Consider the following 21945-nt stretch of genomic DNA (forward strand, 5'->3'; position numbering starts at 1 on the left):
AACCTGCTATCAGAAAACAACTTGTAACTTCTATTTATTTATTTCAAAGGCCAATGATTAGCCATCTAAAATAAGCCAGAGAAAACACCACAGTTTGGAGAGAGAAATCAAGTTAGAAAGGCCCCCTCAGGAGAGTCTGGACAAAGTTGTGCAAGAGGCAAGTTACCATGCCTGAATTCTAAGTGCCCACACCTGTCTGTCCACCAGGACCCTGCTCCTCCCTGCCTGCACCCCTCCCCCTCACCCACCCTTCCCAGCCCCTCCTTCTGGCCCTGCTGCCTGGAGCACTTCCAAGCATCATCCGCAGGTTGCAATTGGGCCACATCTTCTTCATCTTCATATCCACTAGGCAGGGAAGCATCCTTTCCTCAGGCCCACTCCCAGCCACCTCTGAGGAGGAAGCTGATCTCACACCTGGGTTTATTATGTACTTGCCAAGGAAACCTGGGCATGTCTCTTAACTTAGAGCCTCGGTGTATCTGCATGATGAAGGTGAAAACTCTCTCCTGCAATGTTGTGAGGAGTACATGAGACCAGGAGGTGAAGCCCTGGGGTGTCCTGGGGGGCCACTGTCCCTGTCCCTGAGGAGCACTGCTTGGAAGTGAATTGCTTCTTGTGGTCATTCAGACCACCTGCAGGTGACTGGGAATGAGTCTGGACCTCCACGGCCAGCCCTACCAGGCACTGACCCTGACGTCCTGGGGGTTTTGCCCACATCCCAGCCACCCCCTGGAGCAGGCATAGATACTCTAGGGATGCTACAGGTTCCCCTCCAATGGCTCCTAAACAAAAGCATGTCCTGTGACAAGACTCATGAACACGACACTGTCCACACAATGAACTGCAGGCCTCAGATTTGACACTCATTTTGTGTGACACAAGTATTAACAAGAACTTCCACTCCCATGTCCTTTGATCCTCTCCACAATGTCTGTGTCACCCAGGAAGAGGGGATTATGCCCACTGAATTAGTCTGCTGGGGCTGCCATAACAAAGCACCAAAGATGGATAGTTTCAACACCGGAATTTATTCCCTTAGGGTCTAGAGGCTGGAAGTCTGAGATGGAGGTGTCAGCAGGGTTGTTTTTCCTGAGGCGTCTCTCCTTGGTTTGTTGACGGCTGTCCTCTCGCAATGTCTTCAAAGGGTCTTCCCTCTGTACATCTGTGCCCAAATTTCCTCTTTTCATAACCAGTGGAATTGGGTTCGGGCCCACCCTCAGAGCATCATTTTGACTTAATCATCTCTTTTTTTAAAAGATTTTGTTTTTTAATTTGACAGAGAGCATGCACCGAAGAGCACAAGCAGGGGGAGCAGCAGAGAGAGAAGGAGAAGCAGGCTCCCCACAAGCAGGGAGCCCAACGTGGGGCTCAATCCCAGGACCCTGAGATCATGACCTGAGCCAAAGGCAGACGCTCAACCGCTGAGCCACCCAGGCATCCCCTTAATCATCTCTTTAAAGGCTCTATCTGGGGCGCCTGAATTCTAAGTGCCCACACCTGCCTCAGTCAGGGCAGGTGGCTCAGTCAGTTGAGTGTCTGCCTTCTGCTCAAGTCATGGTCCCAGTGTCCTGGGATCAAGTCCCACGTCAGGGTCCCTGTTTTGCAAGGAGCCTGCTTCTCCTCTGCCCCTCCCCCCACTCATTCTCTCTTTCTCTCTCTCTCTCAAATAAATAAATAAAAATCTTTTAAAATAAATAAATAAAGGCTCTATCTGCAATCACTGAGGTCCTAGGAGTTGGGATTCCAACGTATGAATCTGAGGACACAATTCAGCCTATAACCCCCCTTTTATAGACAAAGAAACTGAGGCCTATAGAGATTAAGTTCCACCTTTTTTTTTTCTTTTTTTTATTTATGATAGAGAGAGAGAGAGAGAGGCAGAGACACAGACAGAGGGAGAAACAGGCTCCATGCACCGGGAGCCCGACGTGGGATTCGATCCCGGGTCTCCAGGATCGTGCCCTGGGCCAAAGGCAGGCACTAAACCACTGTGCCACCCAGGGATCCCTTAAGTTCCCCTTTGAATTAGTGTTCCAGCCAGCACCAACTCAATGTTATTTCCACCCCCAAATTATTATAAAAACCTCCTGTTGTACTCCTGTGTAAGACCAGGGTCAGTCCTGCCTTAGACCCCAGGTCCTAAAAGCATATATACTCTAAGAGCCCACTGTTTGATAAGACAGAGTCATAGTCAATAAGGGCCGTACTCTGTGAGGAGTTTAAACACTAGAATGGGCCTCCTTTTTCTCCTCTTCTCTCTCTCTCTTTTAATTTGGAAAAAACCGTCAGAAACAGTGATTGATCCTTAGCCAAGCACTCTAACTGGAACTAACTGCTGTAGCTAGAATGCATGAGGCTGGGTGGCTTCCAGCTTGTCAGGCAGCTCAGTATGAGGACTTGAAAGTTTAATAGCTTTGCTGCCAGGAAATTGTGCAGCACACCCCCTCCATTGCCCCTGGGATTTCTACTTTTCTTTTTCAGTGATTTCAATGCTCAGAAAAATGTGCTGAGCAGTCGGCCCTTGAGGCAGAACGTCTATATCTGAGCAGAGTTCAGGAGCTCCCCGAGGTGCACCACTCTAGTGTGCATGGGAGGAGGCCTCCTCCCAAAACTCATGCGAGCATCAGTGCTCTCCACAGACTTCTGGGCTGGGTCTCTGTCCCCTGCAGGGTGATCCCCTCTACCATTCAGTTCCAAGTACTTCTTGAAAAGCTAGGGAGTCCTCAAGGGCCACACCTAGTGGGAGGGGCCCCTAGTGCCAACCCCCATGGGACCTGGTCTGGGGGTGAAGCATGCACGTGCTAAAGCCAGAGAGACCACTGAGAACACACCTCTCAGTGGACAAAGTCCAGTTTTTGGCTTGCTGTAGCAGTCAGAACCTGGGACATCTCAGGAAGAAGAAGTTGGAGGCACTTGATTTGAGGTCCAGGCTTGTGCTGGGTGATTTGGGGGAAAGGTTCAGAGCAAGGACTTGCTCTGCATCTGATGCTGCCAGAAATTAGGGGCACTATGATGACTAGATATCCCTCAGATCTTATCCAGGAAATGGGAGGGATGAAGCAGGCCTTAGTAAACAGTAGTAAACCTCATCACTTGGGCTGGCTGTAAGGCGGATGCTGAGTTTTGTGGCTGCAGAGCATCCTTGCCTCTCTGTCCACGTATGATCACAGCAGGTCTTGTCTCTGTCTCTTTCCATCAGGACCACAAAGTGACCCTGTTTGGTTATGGCTGCTACTGTATGCATGTTCAGAGCAGGTGAGAGTAAAATGGCCTGTTGGCTGCCAGGGTCCGAGGTGTAGTTTCCTGGCTGTCACCTGACTTAGGGCCCACTCCATGCCTTGGGGACCCACACTCCTGCCTGTCTCACCCTTCTTTCCCCCAACAGTCTATCTTGACAGTCATGTGCATAAGCAGTAAATGATGGGTAACTGTAGGGGAGTGCTTCAGACTGAGCACAGTCCAGGCCCAGCTTTACCCTTACCAGAAGGGAGGCCTTGATCCAGTTACTAACCCCCTGAGAGTGAGTTTATCTCCAAGTTATGAGAGAATGATCCCTATTTCATGGGACATTGTGAGGACTCTGAGAGATAATATAGGTAAGTAGAATGTAAACCTCAGGAAGACAGGAATGAGCTTCTCTCACTCCCTGATCTTTCTCTGGTACCCAGGATAGTGCCTGGCACACAACGGATACACAGGAAATATTAGCTACATCAGCACGTGGAAGGACCCAGCAAAGTAATCAGTTAATACAAGGTAGCTGTGTTAGTTCGCTAGGGCTGCCATAACAAAGCACCACAAAGTGGGTAGATTAAACAGCAGAAATATATTATCTTCTGTTCTGGAAGCCAGAAGTTGGAAATGTAGGTATTGGCACAGTTGGTTCCTTCTGGCTCTGTGAGGGAGGCTCTGTTCCGTACCTCTCTCCTACCTTCTGGTGGTGGCTGGCACCCTTGGCATTCCCTGGCTTGTAGATCCACCGTTCCCATCTCTGCCTTCCCTTTCCCTGGGTGTCTGTGTCCCAATTTCTCTCTCTTTTTTAAGATTTTATTTATTTATTAATGAGAGACAGAGAGAGAGAGAGGCAGAGACACAGACAGAGAGAAAAGCAGGCCCCATGCAGGGAGCCAGATGCAGGGACTCGATCCTGGAACCCCAGGATCACGCCCTGGGCCAAAGGCAGGTGCTAAACCCCTGAGCCACCCAGGGATCCCCAATTTCCCTCTTGTGTGGACACCAGTCACACTGGCCTGGGGCCCACCCTAATGACCTCCTCTTGACTTGATGACATCTGCAAAGATCTTATTTTCATTTTTTTTTTTTTAAGATCTTACTTTCAAATAAGGTGACATTCACTGGGGATTAGGACTTCTACCTATGTTTTGAGTGGTACCCAATTCAACCCATAAGAGTAACTATTGTTTTTTTTCACATTTTAGTCTTGATTTCCAACATTTTATCCTATTTCCTCAAGCGTCATTTTAAAAGGTTCCAGAATGACCACTAGTTCTGTACCTACTCCATTTCAATCTCACTTCTTTTTGCACTTGGCATCAGATTCCAATTCCTATCAAACCACATGGAACTTGAAGTTTAGAAAAGAAAGCCATGGTACAGAGAGACTGAGAGAGCACTATTCATACAGTGGGAATAGAGTAAACATTACTAAGTTGCTGTGTGATCTTGGATAAGTTACCCCACCTCTCGGAACCTCAGCTTCCTCAACTGTTAATTGAAGAGATTGGGTCAAACTGACGTCTCCCTGCAGATACACAAGGAATAGGCCATATTCACATCCCTAACCCTGGTGAGCAGGTGGTCATTTTACCCAGCCCCCTTCAAGGACGTGAAGATGCTAAATACAGCTGACCCCCCTGTCTGTCTCCACTTCTGACTGCTAACTAGCTCTGTGCCCTGTAGCAATCTCTTTTGCTCTGAGGCTCCTCATCTGTAAAATAAGAGGGTGGAATTCTCTGGTCTCTCAAGCCTCCAGCCATACACACCTATCTGTCAGGGCTCATCATTGTCTCTGAGCAGTGCAAAGCCTAAAAAGAAGCAGCACTCCAGGACCCAGTTCCCTAACCCTCTGTGGCTCAGCTGACTGGCTGGCTGGGACCAGGAACAATCAGTACATGTTGGCCACTCCTTCACTTCTGAGGGTCAGGTGGCGGCCTATGCTCCACCACTGGGGAAGCAACAGTGTTATTCCGCACCCCCAGGGTTCTCCAACCCTGGCCGGGGAGCCCCTGGAGATAGGGAAGTCCCAGACTGCTGCCTCTGACCTGGTTCTCTTAGTAAATGGGGCCACCTTCTAGCTGCCTTGAGCATTATCTTGCATAGGTTGCAAAATGTCATTTGTGTTAAGTTTTGGATGACTATAATCATCCCTTCACTGCCGACAGCACCCTGATCTGAAAGGCCAGGCCACGCAGTTCACGCTGCCCTGCAGTCTGTTTATGTGAGTATTTCCACAATGGCTCCCAATTTCCTGAGGATTATAAATCAACCATAAAATTTCACTTTGCCTTGAGACTTCGCATATATTAGCCAGCAAATCTGCTTTTACTCTATCCTGCTTCCATTTATGATGGAGAAATCACCCCCTCCTTTTCTCTTAGTTGCATTATCTGTGGTTTTGAGTTTTAGGTTAGACCTTGAGTTTGGAGTCAGGGGTCCTGAGTCCCCCTAGTCTCAGTTCATCAAATGCTTCACCCAGGTCCCTAATCTCTCCTCCCTGCAGCTTCCTTATCTGCAAAAGAAGAGAGATAATTACACCTGCCACCATGGCCCCGACCCCTTTGAAATTGAAGGAGAATAACATGAGTGGAAAAAGGCTTTGTCAGTGTCAGAGATTAGGCTGCAGATTCTCAGTCCGTGGGTGTAATTAGTGTCACATGTAAGTACAGAATCTTCAGTGATGTTGGCATGCGTTGGCCCTGCCTCCCTCCTCACCAGCAGTCTTGACAGTGTAATATTTGTCATGGTAGCTGCTGTGGGGCTGGCACAGAATTCGGTTTTATTATGTTCATTCATCAGGCTTTGAAAGTGGGTCTACTGTATACCAGGAACTATGGGAATTCAAATATACTGAGTCAAAATTCTCAGACTCCAGGACCTGAAGGTCTAAGAGGGATGATGAGTTGAGTGCTTGCTACATGCCAAGCACAGTCAGTGCTGGGTATACAATGGATGCCAACTGTACATTGACCAGGAAAGACTCATGAGACATAGTTATAAAAGCAGCTTTGGTTTGGTGGTGCCTGGGTGGCTCAGTTGGTTAAGCATCTGACTCTTGCTTTCAGCTCAGATCATGATCTCAGGGTCGTGAGATGGAGCCCCAAGTTGGACTCTCTGTTCAGTGGAGAGTCTGCTTCTCCCTCTACCCCCCTCCCACTCGTGCTCTCTTTCTCCCCCCAAAAATAGATAATATATTTTTTTAAAGCTTTGGTTTGAGAGAAACCTCTTCCAAGGTCCCTTTTGACCTGCTCATTGGGAGGTAAATACTGTCTCTTTCCCATGGTTGAAAACATGCATGGTCTCATGACTTTTCTGATTACTTGTTGGTAAGTAAAAATTCCATGCTCATCTTAAGTAATCAAACACAGTCTCAAGTCAGTAAATAGAAGGTCTAGTCAGCATATCATTCAACACGACGACCCTCATTCCTCCCCCCACCTTCCCAGTTAGGCCCAGTGCCTCACCCTTTCGTGCAGTTCTCCTACCCTCACTCCCCACTGCTGTTTCAACCTGACCAGGGTATAGGCAAGGAGAGGAGAGGAAAAGAGGACTGTAGAGTCTTTCTTGAGACATGCTGTTGGGAGGTGGTTTCACAGTGTCTGGGTCTGGGTGAAGTTTAAACCAGACTCTTTCTCTCAGAGACCCTCTTCTGGGTTCTTCTAAAACCCCCCTGCGGGACCCACGGCAAGGAAAGGCCCCTCTTTCAGCTGCTGCCTGCGTGGCAGCCCCTCACCCTTGCAGGCTGCCCTCTTGGGCGGAACCCCTCTCAAATGAGCCCAGGCTGACATGCCTGTCCCAGGCTCGCCCTCTGTGCCCAGGATGGGTCCACCGTAGGGGAATGTAAGAGGGGCACAGGGACTTCCCAGTCTTGGTTCGGGCCAGTTAACATCATGTTGTTACACATACATTTCTTCTAATCATCCTGCAACCCTGGACAGCAAGTTTCCTCATCCCCAGGATACAAAAAGGGAGACTTTTAGAACACCACAATCCCTAAGTCACAAAGACAGGGTTTGAAGCCCTGTCTCTCTAGTCACAGCATGTGATGTCCCCACAAGTCCTTGCTACTGGACTCTAAAGGACAAAGGACCTGCCCTGGGGCCTGGAGTGAGCCATCACACCTCTCTGTGCCTTAGGTGTTCATCTTTCATGATCTCCAACAGCTCTTTATATTCTAAGACCAGGTCATGAAACTGCTAAATTGAAGTTTCCTGGAAGCAGATGGAGGAGAATTCTGCAGAAGCCTTACCCCCACCTCAATGTGGGGGGCAACCCACCACTTAGCTTTCCACTTCTTGCTCTAACACCCTATGTCTCCTATGGGCATGGACCTTAGAACAAGTGTGGGGAAGAGAGAAACACCATTTAAATAGTGCTGGCATTCTGCTCCCTCCGTGTTAATCTCCATTGGAGACTAACACAGCTAACATTTATTGAGCACCTACCATGTCCCAGAATTTGTTCTGAGGTTCTTGCATATTTTAATTCACTTGACCTCACAACAATCCTATAAGGCCAATACTTTTATGACTGCTTTCTTAAAGACGAGGAAACTGAGGTATAGAGCAGCTAAATAACTTTTTTCCAAGGTCACATGGCTAGGCAGTGATAGAGACAAGACTTTCAACTTGGGCAGTTTGTTTCCAAAGCCTGTGTGCCCAGCTCTGCTTGAGAGACAGACCAGGGCTGGAGGCATCCTTACCCCGGAGGGCTTCTGGGATGCGAGCAGGGGGCTGAAAAGCACACTCATCCCAGACAGATTCCCAAGAAGCAGAGCCCAAGTCCAGGATTCTATAGTGCGGGACATACTCTGGAGGTGCTCCCAGGTGAGATGGGTGAGGGAGGAACCGACAAGAGAATCTCCTTTGCTCAGGTCACAGCTTCAGCCTGATTCCAGGGAACCCAGGAGGGGAGCTCCACCTCAGAGCTGTCCCAACCCCCAGCAAGGGAGCTGGCTTTCCCACCCCATACCTGCAGGTCATTCCCAAAGCACTAGTCCAGGGGAACTGGAAAGTGGGCTCTGCAGGCCTCAGGGCACTGCTCCAGACAGAGCCCAAGTGCAGGCTGTGGGAAGGGGAAAGCCGCGGATCCCGGGAGCATACAGAAGTGGTTTTCGAAAGCCCACGGGGCTGAGCAGCCACCCCTGAAAGAGGAAAGTAGAGCTGCTCATTTGGTTTAAGCCTCAACAAGTCCCCAGGGAGAAGACAAATTCCTCTGACTCTGGCCAGTGCCCAGGAAACAAATGTAGTCAGGAGCAACCATCTCTGAAGAGCCCCCTTAGGGCAAATACAAAGTACCCCTGGGAGATCTCCTGCCACTGTGACCATGACCATGACCATGACCATGACCCTGAGCCCAGGCCTGACCCACCCCTTCATGCCTCCACCACACTCACGGCGCTCCCACATCTCAACACTGCCTGTCCTGCTTTTCCTGGCCCCAGACCTGAGTCCACAGCCAACCTCACTCCATCTTCATCCCTATGGCCCAAGAGGCCTTTTCTGGAGCTCTGGAGGTGCTCCCTTGCCTTCCACCTTGTCACTGCCCGCCCATCTCTGTCCTGCCTTCCCTGCCGGCCTCCCCCTCTGCATGTTAGGGGCCTACTGCCTGCCACATGCTATGCTAGATTCCTTCACCTAGTTGTCTTCTTTATGTTATCCCACTGTTTTCTTCTTAATTATGAAAGAGTTCAAACATAAAAAAACGGGTGTTCAACATCCAGAATTGTCAATCTTTTTTTTTTAATTTTTATTTATTTATGATAGTCAGAGAGAGAGAGAGAGAGAGAGAGAGAGGCAGAGACACAGGCAGAGGGAAAAGCAGGCTCCATGCACCGGGAGCCCGACGTGGGATTCGATCCCGGGTCTCCAGGATCGCGCCCTGGGCCAAAGGCAGGCGCTAAACCGCTGCGCCACCCAGGGATCCCCAGAATTGTCAATCTTAATGTTATTTGCTACAGAGCTGTTATATTGAAACATGAAACCAAAGATTTCAATGGAAACCTCATTTGTGCCCTGTCCTAATTCCATTCCCCTCCCCAGGGGTCACCACTGCTCTAAATTTGGCGTTTATCATTCCCACCAATGTTGTTCCAGTTTTACTCTACATGTACATAAATCCTTTATAGGATTGTTTTGTATGATTTTAAAACTTTATGTTAAGCTGTATCATACTGTGTATTAGGGTTCTCCAGAGCAACAGAACCAATAGGTTTATACAGAGAAAAAGAGATTTATTTTAAGGAATTGGTTCACAGGATAATGGAGGCTAGGAGTTCCAAATTAAGGGGTCAGCTGGTTGGAGACCCAGGAAAGAACAAATATCTCTCTTCAAGTTCAAAGAACATCTAATGGCACAATTGCTTCCCCCTGGTAGGTTTGTGGAGTGGGGTGGAAGGGATACTCAGTCTTTGATCTATTAAGGCTTTCAACTGATTGGATGAAGCCATCCACATTACAGAGGGCAATCTACTCAAAGTCCACTGATTTAAATGTTAATCTCAGGGTGCCTAGGTGGCTCAGTGGTTGAGCATCTACCTTTGGCTCAGGTCCTGATCCCAGGGGTCCTGGGATCAAGTCGTGCATTAGGCTCCCTGGTGGAAGCCTGCTTCTCCTTCTGCCTATGTCTCTGCCTCTCTCATGAGTGTGTCTCTCATGAATAAATAAAAATAGAATCTTTAAAAACATTTAAAAATAAAAAATAAACATATGTCAATCTCCTCCAAAAACACCCTCACAGAAACATCTAGAATAATATTTGACCAAATCTGACCACCATGGCCAGTTGACACATAAAATTAACCACCACATAGTATTTCCTTCTGCAACTTGTTTTTCTCACTTCTCATTTTGTTTTTGAGAATTATCATGTTGACACATGTAGCATTTTATTGTATATACACCACAGGTTATGAATTTTTTATTGGTGGATGTGGGTTGCTTCCACTCTTCTCTGTCACAAAAAGGAGAGGGCATAAACCTTCTCATGCACACATGGGAGAGTTTCCCTAGGTCAGAGGTGGGCATACCGAAGCAGGTCACATCCAACCAGGTACCTACTTTTATAGATAAAGTTTGATTGGAATGCAGTCACATCTGTTCATGCAATTGTCTAGAGCTATTTTTACCCTACATGGGCAGGATCGTATAGTTGCCTGAAACATAGTGGCAAGGCAAAGATGCGTGCCCGGGAGAGGGTAGCACTGAGAAAAATAATCAAGCAACTAACATTCTGCAGGCCTGAGGATATGCAGTTGGGAAATAAAATAATTTGGCTATCTACCAAAAGCTTCTGACAGTCAGGGGCACCTATGTCGTAATTCCTAGCCGAAAGGCCCTATATTTCACACAGGCATCAGTAAAGTAGGTTAGTACTTAACCTGGTTTGGCATCTTCCCTTTGACCTTAGAAAATAAAACACCTGTGATTATAAGAGAGTGCAAATGTGTGAAAGAGAAACTCCATAACTGACAGAGCAAGAAATAGAGCTTTATTATTTAAAGTTACCAAGATGGCCAATAAATATAGGAAACAGGCGGTGGCATATGAGTGAGCTAAATCTTCATTTGTCGGCTGGGATGTCAATAAGTGATGTCTGTGGCAGATGACTCAATAAAAAAATTGTAGAAATATGGGGCAAGCTCTGGACAAATGAAAAGCAGAAACTGCCAGGAACTGGGGCTGTGGCACAAGCAGAATGTGAGGCAGGGAACACTTTTCTGCACCCGCATGTCTTTTCAGCATTGTTTCATTTTGTAATCAAATGTGTGTTACTCTGATACCTTTTCAGTTAAAATGCAAAGGTTCAAACCAGAGCATAACTCCTAAAATGTTTATAGATAAAGTGAGACCTTTGTAATAATCTCGGACAGGAGTGGAGGTGGGCAGGATAGAGATTTTTAAATTTAGCCATGAGATTTTAGTTGTAGAAGGGGGGAGACAGGGGACCACTGTTCTAGTCTCTCTCTACCTTTATATTATAGTTTCACCGAGTTGAAATGTCCCATAATAAAAAGTGGGGGTTTTTTAAGGGAAAAAAAGAGCGTGGGTTGTGGAGCCCAGGAGACACCGATGAAATTCAGCTGGGCCACTTAGTGCTATGGGCAAGTCACTTGAACTCTCTGGTCTCAGCTCCTCATTTATAGGGTACGTCTACCCCCATTCGTATGGCCACTGGCGTTGGGAGTGGGGGTTAAATGACCACCGCTGACTGTGAAGGGCTAATCATGGCATAAAATTTGGGTTTGATTTGTTTGGTTGCTTCTATTTTGGGTTTTGTGAAGTTTAGCTCTAAATTTTGAGTTCTTCTTGGGCATCTCATACTCAGTTCTACACATCTAATTAAGTTCTGCCTTACATGTCTCTGTTAATTTGCATTCCTCAGCTAGCCTAATTCACCTTCCGAGTTAACAAGTATTTAGTGTCTATGTGCCAGGCACTGAGCGGGGTACCAAGGAGGCAGAGATGGGAGGCTGTCCCTGTCCTAGGGACACACAGGTCAGTGGTGGGGTAAGAGAAAAAAAAAAAAGGTCAGAATAAAATACAGCCTGAAAACTTGCAGTGATAGAGATATGCCTACGGGGGATCTGGGGTGTACAGAAGATGCCCAGGGTTGCCTAAGCTGGGTTTTGAAGGATGGCTAAGAGTTTACCTGGCAAAGTAGGAAAGCATGGAGGCCAGGTGGCATGGTTCAGTCATGACATACAGAGGTAGCAGCATGAGTTACCGGTTCTGAAAGCTGGAAAGGCCTGAGTCTGTTCAGAAAAATAGTTCAGTTCACAGCAGGAGAGTAAAGAAGACATAAAGCCCAAGCATGCTCTTGAATAAATATGAGTCCAAATTTGCATCTTAGTAAGTCCTCATAGTAAAAAAGAGAAGGGGAGGCTGGAAAGCATTTGCTCTAAATCTAAAAAAGAGAGAAAGAGAGGGATGCCTGGGTGGCTCAGCGGTTGAGTGTCTGCCTTCAGCTCAGGGCGTGATCCTGGAGTTCTGGAATTAAGTCCCACAGTGGGCTCCCTGCAAGGAGCCTGCTTCTCCCTCTGCCTATGTCACTGCCTTCTTTTTGTGTCTTGCATGAATAAATAAACAAAATCTTAAAAAAAAAAAAAGGAGAGAGAGAAAGAGAGATCGATCAGCTGGCTGCCCAAACAGAGCCTCCCAGGGTCACTATCTTGATGCGCTCAGCACTCAAAACTCAGATTTTGTTAGGATGTCTGTAGAAAACTAGGCCCTGAATGGCTTGTCCATGACAAAGAAACCTTTGTGCTACATACACCCAGGACTAGGTAGGAATATACAGTGGTGGCTACTCTTTAGTGCCCAGCACTGGTGGCTGCTGTCCAAATCAAGCCCTCCTGTTTCCCAGGTAGCTGCAGCCAGGATGCTAAGAAAGGTCAGAACTAGTCCTGGGAGGGGTAGAGAGGTTTCTGGGGAAGATGAGACCTGAGAAGGTTTTTCTTCATCAAGACAGAGGGCAACCTACAGGGGACTGGGTATTCCTGATTACCCCCAAAATGGTTCATAACACCACCCACCAGCTCTGGCCTTTCATTCCATGTTCATCTGACCCCTTCTACAAAGACATTCTTAGACAGAGCACAGTTTGATGATGAGGTCAATATCTATCTGCAGTACGGACTCAGAAATGTCCACCGTACTAGCCTCCCGAAGTAAGACCCAACCTCAGCCATCAGGTGTCGAGATCCTCCCTAGATCCTCAATGGCTGTGACTGCATTCAGGGGTGAATGATACTGAAGAATGTTCAACTTCTCCATATTTTATGACGTGCTCCCTCACTCCACTTGCAGCTGCAATCTTAAGTCAGTGTGCTTGGGCTTCATACTCTCCATCTCTGGGTACCAACAATCAGGTAAAACCACCAGAGAGATGACCAGGACTCGAACCAAGGCTAGGCAGTGGGGCAGGAATGAATGCAAGGGACTCATTGCATCCATCATAAATGCAACATCGATGCAGGGGATTGTTGGTGTTCTGACCTGGGAGGTGGGGGAGGGGGAAGTGCTGGAGGTGATCTCAGGTTGGAGCCAGGGAGGAACCTGGATATTCCCTGAGAGTGGGAACCACATCTTCTCTGCCTTGGTTCTCCATGGAGAGGTAGCCCTATTGCTGAACTCAGTAATTCAATGGATACCTACTGTATTAGATCACTTAGGGAATAAAAGAACAAGTCCTATGACCCAACCTGAGAAACTCTAGCATGTAGAGGTCAGATGAGGGAGTGAAGGAGACTGAGAAAAAATGGCCAGAGAAGTAGGAGGAAGGGCAGGAGAGAGCTATGTCATGGAGGCCAAGAGAGAAAAGTACATCTTCTGTGACCAACATAGCTGGCAGCTCAAGATGAGCACAGAGAAGCAGCTGTTCAGCTTGGCAACATGGTGGTCTTCACCATCATGGTGAAGAAGCAGTTTCAGTGGGGGACTGGGGACAGATAATGATTTCTTGTTCACTTATTACTGGAATAAGTCATACCGAGCATTCACTCTAAACTTGAAAGTCAAATAAATGTGTAAAAGCTTTCCAGGGACTCTTATACCCTGCCTCTATCCCCTGCAAGTTGAATTTCCCAGACCCCCAGTCTTGCCCATCTCCTCCCCACACCCGCAGCTCCAGCTGCTGAGATGCCAATACCTTTAACTCTAAATAACGCATCAATTGTACCCTTGGGCCCAAATGATAACCCTTCTAAAAATGCTGCTTGTCCTCACTTTTTTAAAACACAATAAGGGTCAAATTCTTCACCTGCCCCCACCAGCATCATTTATTTTAATAACTACATCCATGGCAAGGAAACAGCAGTAGGAAGGGATAAGATCCTCATCATCATAGTACCAGTAGTCAGGGCTTTTTTCAAATGACTATGGACACCAAAAAACCGAAAGGGGGGAAAAAAAAACACCAAGCCACTAGATGGAAGTCTTCATTCAACCGCCTGTGTGGAGAAGCAGGAGCAGTGCCAGACTGCACACACCCACCAGATCCATTCGACCATCCCTGGCCAAGTGCTCTGCTCTAAGGCAACGAGCAGAGATAATAGTGGCCGCCACGCACAGAATGCCTCCTCTGTGCCAGGCAGTCGGCCAAGGGCTTTACCTGCAGTGGCTCATTTAATCCTCGCAGTTTCCCTGGCAGGTAGGGAGCAGTATTATCCTCATCTTACAGAGGAGGAGACCGAATCTTAGAATTATCCAAGTAGGGGCATCTGGGTGGCTTCGTGGTTGAGCATCTGCCTTCGGCTCAGGTCATGATCCCGGGGTTCTGGGGTCAAGCCCTGCACTGGGCTCCCTGCTCAGCGAGGAGCCTGCTTCTCCCTCTGCCTCTCCTGTGGCTCATGCTCCCTCATGCCTGCTCATTCTCTCTCTCTCTCTCTCAAATAAGTAAATAAAATATTTTTTAAAAAGAATTATTCAAGTAACTGGCCCAAGCCAGTGAGGGGAGGAGCTGGGTTCACGAGAGGTCATTGTCTACTAAGTGTGGTCGGGTGTGACTCTGATGTAGGAATGATCCAAAGAGGGAGGAAGGGAGTCAGCAAAGGTAGCACGCACCCAGGAGCTCAGGCTAAAAACTTAGAAGTCATCCTTAATTCTTTTCTTTCCCTCTTTCCACAACTGCTCCATCACCAAAACCCATCCATTCCTTCAGCAAAATAAGTCTTAAACCTGTCTGCTTCTCTTCGTGACCTCTGTAACTGCCCTAGTCAAAGCCCTAGTCATCAGCTCCCTGGGGCTCTTGCCGAGCTTCCTAGCTGGGCCCCCAGCAGGGTCCTCTGCATCCTACAATCTTCCCTTCCCTCAGGACCCAGGAACCCCCCACTGCACAGAGCATACCTGTGCCCAGCTCAAAACCTTTCACTGGCTTCTCAGCAAATCCCACCTCCCTTCCCTTGCTCCCAAGACCCTCCCTCCTAGATCTGGCCTTTGCCTGTCTCTCTACCTGCATCCCCTACAGTAGCTGCTGATTCCCCTCCAACCAGCTCGGAGCCTGGCACAGGGGAAACAATGTGTGAAATAAATGAAGACAAGAATGAATGAGTCAATAAATAAAAAAGCTTGTCAGAGGAAGGCATGTTTGAGATGAGCATTAAAGTAGGGTCAGGTTTCTCAGGTGGCAAAGCCTAGGAGTGCGAGGTGGTAAAACAGGATATCTAGGCAATGACACAGGCAAGGCACGGAGGAATGCCAGGAGCAGCCTGGGAGGCAGCAGGAGCAGGACAGGAGGCAGGTCTGTGCAAAACTGGGGTTCTGCAAGCCGAGCGAGCACTGCGAGCCCCTGGAAAGCCTTTCAAACATAGATTATGGGGCCACACCGCAGAGACTCTGACTTGGACATCTGAGGTAAGGTCTGAGAGTTTGCATTTCTCACAAGTTTCAGGGGGTGTTGATGTTGCTGGTCCAGGGAACACACTTTGAGAACCACTGGTACAAAGTGCGCTAAGGAACTCTACATGTGGAGGCGAGACAAGACAGTTCCAGGGAGGTCACTCAAGGCCACTGCGCGCCAAGCCCGGAGCGGTCTGAGCTAACACAGGCCAGTAGTGAACCCGCCCTTGCCCCTTGCTGCGCCATCCCTGTCAGGACAAAGCCGGTGCCTACCCTGACTTCCCACTGCCGCCCCCCCCATGACACCCAGCCCTGCTGTTCTCCTCTGTTGAACTGTATGCTTTGAAGGCATCTTTTGTTTCTCTAGCAACACTTCCAAATCCTGAGTCCTATTCCCTCGAGACTGCGTCTCTTTTTAACAAAAGACCTGGTGGTGTTAAGTCATGTTGCACAGAGGAAATAATAATCATGTGCTGATGGTAGGAGTCAGCTCTGGGCAGAGGAGAGAGAGGAAGACGAGAGGTGGTCCCCTGCTGGCCTTCCCAGCACGCCAGGAGCCAGCTGCCCACCCTTAAAGTTCGCCCTGCCGTGCAACTATTACACTGGTTCATACTAGAAAACAGGGCAGGAGTGGTTTCAGGGTTATGAGCAAGTACGCTTGGACTCCCAGCGTCAGCCTAGGGACTGTACATATTAATATTTGGAATCTGTGCTCCCTTCACTCTCCCTTCGATCAGAGAGGCGAAAGTTAATTTGCATCTGCCTCAACCCTAAATCTGAGAGGACCGGGTAGCTAATGTGCAGGTCCTGCAGTTTTAAATGCAGATGACATTTCTTCTGCAGGCCTGACATCAGAGCGCTCAGTCACCAAAGTTCTCCAGGCCCCCAGAGTCGCGCCCACCATCTGCTCAGCTCTGCTCAGCTTATGGGGCTCAGCAATGAAAGCTCAGGAGACTGGCTTGGGAGATAGTTTGGTTTGTTTTGGTTTAATTTGGTGAGCTTCCTCATGCCAGTGGGGAAGATAGGTCTCTATCTTCATGATGCAGCCCAAAGAGGAGCCAGTCCTGGCTGTCCTGTTATAGGAAAAAGAGAAAAACAGTCCTCCCCAGTGAGTCCTTGATTCTGATGAGCCCTTTATTTTCCAAAGCTGGTGACAAAAATACGCACGCTTTGGAGTCACGGGGACCTGGCATGGCATTCTGGCTCTGCCACTCTCCCTCCGAGCAATACGGGGCAATTTATGTGTGAGCCTTGGCATCCTCATCTGTAAAATAGGTGTGTTGGAGTCAGGGTTAGAGATCATGAACATTCAGTGAAGTCCTGAGTGTTAAGTATTTAGTAGTGTATGAGGCACAGTCACTGAGTTTCTATCTGTTTAATAATCAGCTTTTCATGAATAAAAGGCTCTGGTTTATGGTGCTTGCCCATTTTCCTGGTGTAAATACACTCACCATGGCTGATATCAAGCTATCCCTACTGAGTGCAGACTCGAGAAGAGATGCATGTAGCATATGCCATTATACAGTGTTTCCACCACACAAATACAACAGAAATAACCTCAAGAGCGTGGATGACAGTGGTAAGTATGTATGACCTTCCTATTTTGAGTATTTATCAACTGAATTTTTCATATAATTTATTTAATTGTAAGTTCACGTAATTAAAACGTTCATGATGACTGTGTTTAACCACTGGCTCCGAAGACTCCTGAACTCTTTCCCAGTCTGCCTGGCAAGCCAAGACAAGCCAGCTCCAGCACGTGGGCTGGGCCCACCTCTAGGTGGTCAGTACACTCCCTCCCCTCTGCGGTTCCTGCCTGTGGCCCCCAGGGAAGATCAGATCACATGGAGCTTTCCCAGATGGAGACACGGAGCCTGCTCCATGGCAGGCACCATGTTCTACTTTTGGCCTTGGCCACCATCCCAGCTCTTGGCCTGTGCTAACCCTCATCCAAGGTCCCAGCCCTTGTCCTGCTGCCTGATGGGCCCTTTCTTTCTACAGTGTGGGATGCTGAGCCCCTGCCTACATGAGAGGACCCCTCTCTGCTAAGCTGAGGTACCTACAGGGGAACAGTGAAGGGATCTCTGGCTGACTCAGGAGCTGGTGGGTTATTTTAAGACCCTTCAGTGAAGGAGATGGGGAAGCAGGGCCAGTGGCTGAGCTTTGGCAAGTCAGGGCCTATAATTAGCCTCTGCTTGAGGCTTGAATAAGCCCCTGGTTGTTACTAAACATCAGCTGGAGCAGGAAGGCTTCCAGCTTCCCTGAGCTCAGTGCTACACCAGCCTCTAGGATAGACTTTTGGACAGAACTACCCCTCTGCTGGGCAGCGCCCAGTTTACCCTAGAAAGTGCTCCTGTGCTCAACCCCAAGTGAGAAGGAGGAGCAAGGATGCTGAGCAACCAGCTCCTCACTGCAACCCATCTTCCAGCAACTGGCATTTCCTACCAGACTCCTTCACAGATCGCTCCCTGCAGCCTCTTCCTGGTAAGGAGCTAGCAATCAACTAGCGAAGTCTTACCAATGAGCACACTGACTGGGTCCTGTGGTAGCTGGGCAAAGCAAAGGCTGGGAGGGAGGACAGTGTCTCCAAACGCTAGTGGTGCCTGTTCTGGACAACAGGATTTGGGGTGATGGCATTTTCCACCATCTCTCTGCTTTACCAGAATTGTATGACTCTAAATATGTATATCCAACATACGCTCCAGAGTGTTACTTGGTTTTCACTTTTTCTGCCCACCCCCTGGGTCCCAAGTTTAAAAAGCAGGGACAAATCAACAGACAAGATTAAGCTCCACCAAGGTGAAGAATTGTAAGAATTTAAGCTTCAGAGTCCCTCACTCGTGCACACTCCTTTGTATTAGTCTTTTTTTCCCTTTTTCTTAGAAGTAGTCTCCCACATTGCATAAACCCCATGCCCCACAGCTGCCCACAGCTGCCCCAGCATGGCCACCTCATCTAGAGTGACTGTAAAGCCGTCTCTACAGCAGTAGTGTTCCAGCCCACAGTCTAGACACCCGCTATGATTTGGTGTCCTGCACTGGAGTGAGTCATTTGCCATGGGCAGTGTTGTGAGAAATCAAGCAGGGTGATTGCCTTTGGCTTCCAGCTTATCATTTGAAAAATGGCATTGGCACAGTGGCATCCAAACACTGGAAGGGGCTTTTGAATGTGGGGACTGCCGCTGTGTGAAGGAGACTGAAGAGAGGGCTCAGCCAGAGCGGCCAAAGCCAATCCTCAGGAACACCGCACACAGTCATGGCCCTCTGGATGAACTATATCCAGCGGTATTAACTATATTTTCATTTTTTTTTCTGTATTGATGCTCTGGCATCTGGGGCCACAGAGCTAGCTAATCTTCGAGATAGTAAACCACTTGCCACATTCTTGATGTGCAAACCAGCCGATCCTGAGCGCATACCCCCATCTGCCTTCTCTTTCTGGCTCTTTCACCCCAGGAGGCAATATTCCTCTGTCCTAAACATCCCAGGTGGCTGGAGAACACCCTGGGGGCTCAGAGACCACTGAAATTCTTCAATCTACCCAATCTTAAACCTGCTTAACTGTCTACCCTGCCTCATTCAGTCCTTCCCATGAAAATCACAATAAAGGCTTTTGCCCATGCTTTCCCCTCATCCTTTTTCCACCACCCCTGGCACTTCCTCCTATGGCCCCGCATGGTGTGGCTGCCTCTCCCCTTGGGAACTGTGAGTGACATATTTTTAATGTCAGACATCGCCTGATCTTTTGGCTTTGCCATATCAAAAGAAAAACAAAACCCCAGGTACATTCTGTAGGATCCGGGGAGCTGGTTTTGAAAAACCACTCTTCATGGCTTCATGAACCCAAACTGTATGCACAATGTTTATGTTCATATGTATGTTTGGAGGGTGGTTGAAATTCTAGATCCACGTTGTCCAATATGGTGGCCACTGGCCACAGATGGCTATTCAAATTTAAATTAAATTGGAATAGGGCACCTAGCTGGCTCAGTCAGTTAAGCAACAGACTCTTGATTTTGGCTCAGGTCATGATCTCTGGGTCATGAGATCAGGCCCCATGTGGGGCTCTGTGCTGAGCGTGGAATCTGCTTAAGATTCTCTCTCCTTCTCCCTCTGCCTCTCTTCCCCCCAACTCATGAGCTCTCTCTCTCTCCCTCTCTTAAAAGAAAAATCTGGGGCACCAGGGTGGCTCAGTGATTGAGCATCTGCCTTCGGCTCAGGCTGTGATCCCATAATACTGGGATCAAATCTCACAGGAAGCCTGCTTCTCCTCTGCCTATGTCTCTGCCTCTCTTTCTCTGTTTCTCATGAATAAATGAGTAAAATCTTAAAATTAAAAAAAAGGAGCCAGAAACTTACTGGTGGTTGAAAGCTCAGCACTATGACAAAGATTATGAACAAGTCTGCCTTTGAGTAATATTTTAGCTCCAAAACTCCAACTCTAAAGGCTCTTAAAAGACATCCAGATTTTATGCCTTATGGTTTATCTCCTCCTCACCTTTGTGGAGAGAGACACTTGAATTCTAAAAATATTTGCTATAAAAAATGTACTCTAACTTCCCCAGAACCTCTGTGTCTGGCAGGAGTCATGGTGGGAAGTTAGGGAAGATGGTCCAGTGACCTTGTCTCCTCTGCTGTGTGTGATCTTTCTAGGTGGGCGAGGCAGTCTTGGAAAATGCCCGGCTCATGCTTCAGACAGAGAATATCCAGGCGGGTGCTGACGACTTTAAAGAGAGGTAACATCTATAGCAGAGGGGCCAGTACCTCCTCTCCCCTAGACTCCTGGGCAAGTTGAGTAATGTTGTTCTGGGGTCTGCAGCATTCATGCCCAGCAGGACAGAAGACTGGAGTGGGATAATAGAGGTTCCGGGAGAGTCCAGAGCAAGGATCATCCAGCTCAAACCCCCTTACAGACACAAACTAAGTCCCAAGTGCTCAGAAATTTTGCACAGTGGCACCTGGTTCACAGCAGGGGTTCTCAAATTGTGGTATGCTTCAGAACCACCAGGAGGCCTCACCAAAAACATATATCACTGTGCCCTACCCTCTGAGTTTTTGATTCAACAGTCAGGGGTAGGGCCCCCAATTTCCATTTCTAACAAGTTCCCCATGATGCTGGTCCTGCTGGTCCTGGGACCACACTTGAAGAACTGCTGGTTTTGAGCAATGCTTCTCATTTGTGGCCAGAATTACCTGGCTACTTAAAAATGCAAGCCACACAGACTAATTAAACCATAGTCCCTGGGGGTCCAGGCCTTAGTGTTTTTAACTCACCAGCTTTGAAAAAACACCTCTTTGAAGTCTAATACAGTGTTTCCTAAAATATGGTGTGTGTTGCATTGATGATCATTTTAAGTGGTATAAGGATAAACATCTTATTTTTTAAACTTATATATTTTTAGAGTTTCCTTCTATTTATGACTCATGCAGTTGTTTTTCCACTATGGCACTACAATTTATAGCAGCAATTTAAAATTTATTTAATATAAAGAGCTTTTAAAATTTACTGATTTAACATTTACTTTTTAAGTAGATACATTTAAGGAACAATATAAAGTAAATAACAATAGGAGAGAGACACATTTAGGGCAAAATCATGATGGCAAGTGAGGTTTGAGAAACACTGGTCCAATGGAGGAGTGAAAAGAAAAAGACCTTTCATTGACGAACACAGAGATTTTGAGAATATTCTGTGGGGAAGGTGTTCTAGATGCTGGGCAGTTGGATGGGTGATGAGATAGTTATTCAGGGAACGTTTACCTAAACTTTTTTTTTTTAATTTTTTTTTAAATTTTATTTATTTATTCATGATAGTCACAGAGAGAGAGACAGAGAGGCAGAGACACAGACAGAGGGAGAAGCAGGCTCCATGCAGAGAGCCCGAAGTGGGATTTGATCCCTAGTCTCCAGGATCGCGCCCAGGGCCAAAGGCAGGCGCCAAACCGCTGCGCCACCCAGGGATCCCACGTTTACCTAAACTTAAGGTGGAAAGGCAGATAGTTGAGAGTCTTTGGGGAAGACAGTGATCCATCTCACTGCCATTCTTATCTTAGGATAAGAGTATTGTGATGAAAATGAACATCTCTACCCTCTCCTCAGACCCAGAGTCCTTTCTTTTGTCTAAGACCAAGCTTCTCCATCTGCTAAAGAGATCTGGCCACTCTGGAGTCAAAGAGACTCTTGATCAGCTAGGGGTGCTGTCTTGGACAACAGTCTGCTTGCCAAGGTCACAGGAGCACAAAAAAAGTGAAGCCATCATCCAGCACTGACAGCTTACTGCACAGTTAAAGACAGATGCCAATAGGGATCCCTGGGTGGCGCAGCGGTTTGGCGCCTGCCTTTGGCCCAGGGCGTGATCCTGGAGACCCGGGATC

General features: G+C 47.8%; 1 protein-coding gene across 1 annotated transcript in view; it reads left to right on the forward strand.

Moving 5' to 3' along the window:
- BFSP2 (beaded filament structural protein 2) overlaps positions 1 to 21945 on the forward strand; it is a 60309-nt gene that overhangs the window by 13514 nt on the left and 24850 nt on the right. Inside the window, exon 2 of the mRNA XM_055321417.1 lies at positions 20225 to 20307. Coding sequence (XP_055177392.1) covers positions 20225 to 20307 — 83 coding nt within the window. The remainder of the gene's footprint in view (positions 1 to 20224; positions 20308 to 21945) is intronic.

This window comes from Nyctereutes procyonoides, unplaced genomic scaffold, assembly GCF_905146905.1.
Source record: "Nyctereutes procyonoides isolate TBG_1078 unplaced genomic scaffold, NYPRO_anot_genome, whole genome shotgun sequence".
Lineage (NCBI taxonomy): Eukaryota > Metazoa > Chordata > Mammalia > Carnivora > Canidae > Nyctereutes > Nyctereutes procyonoides.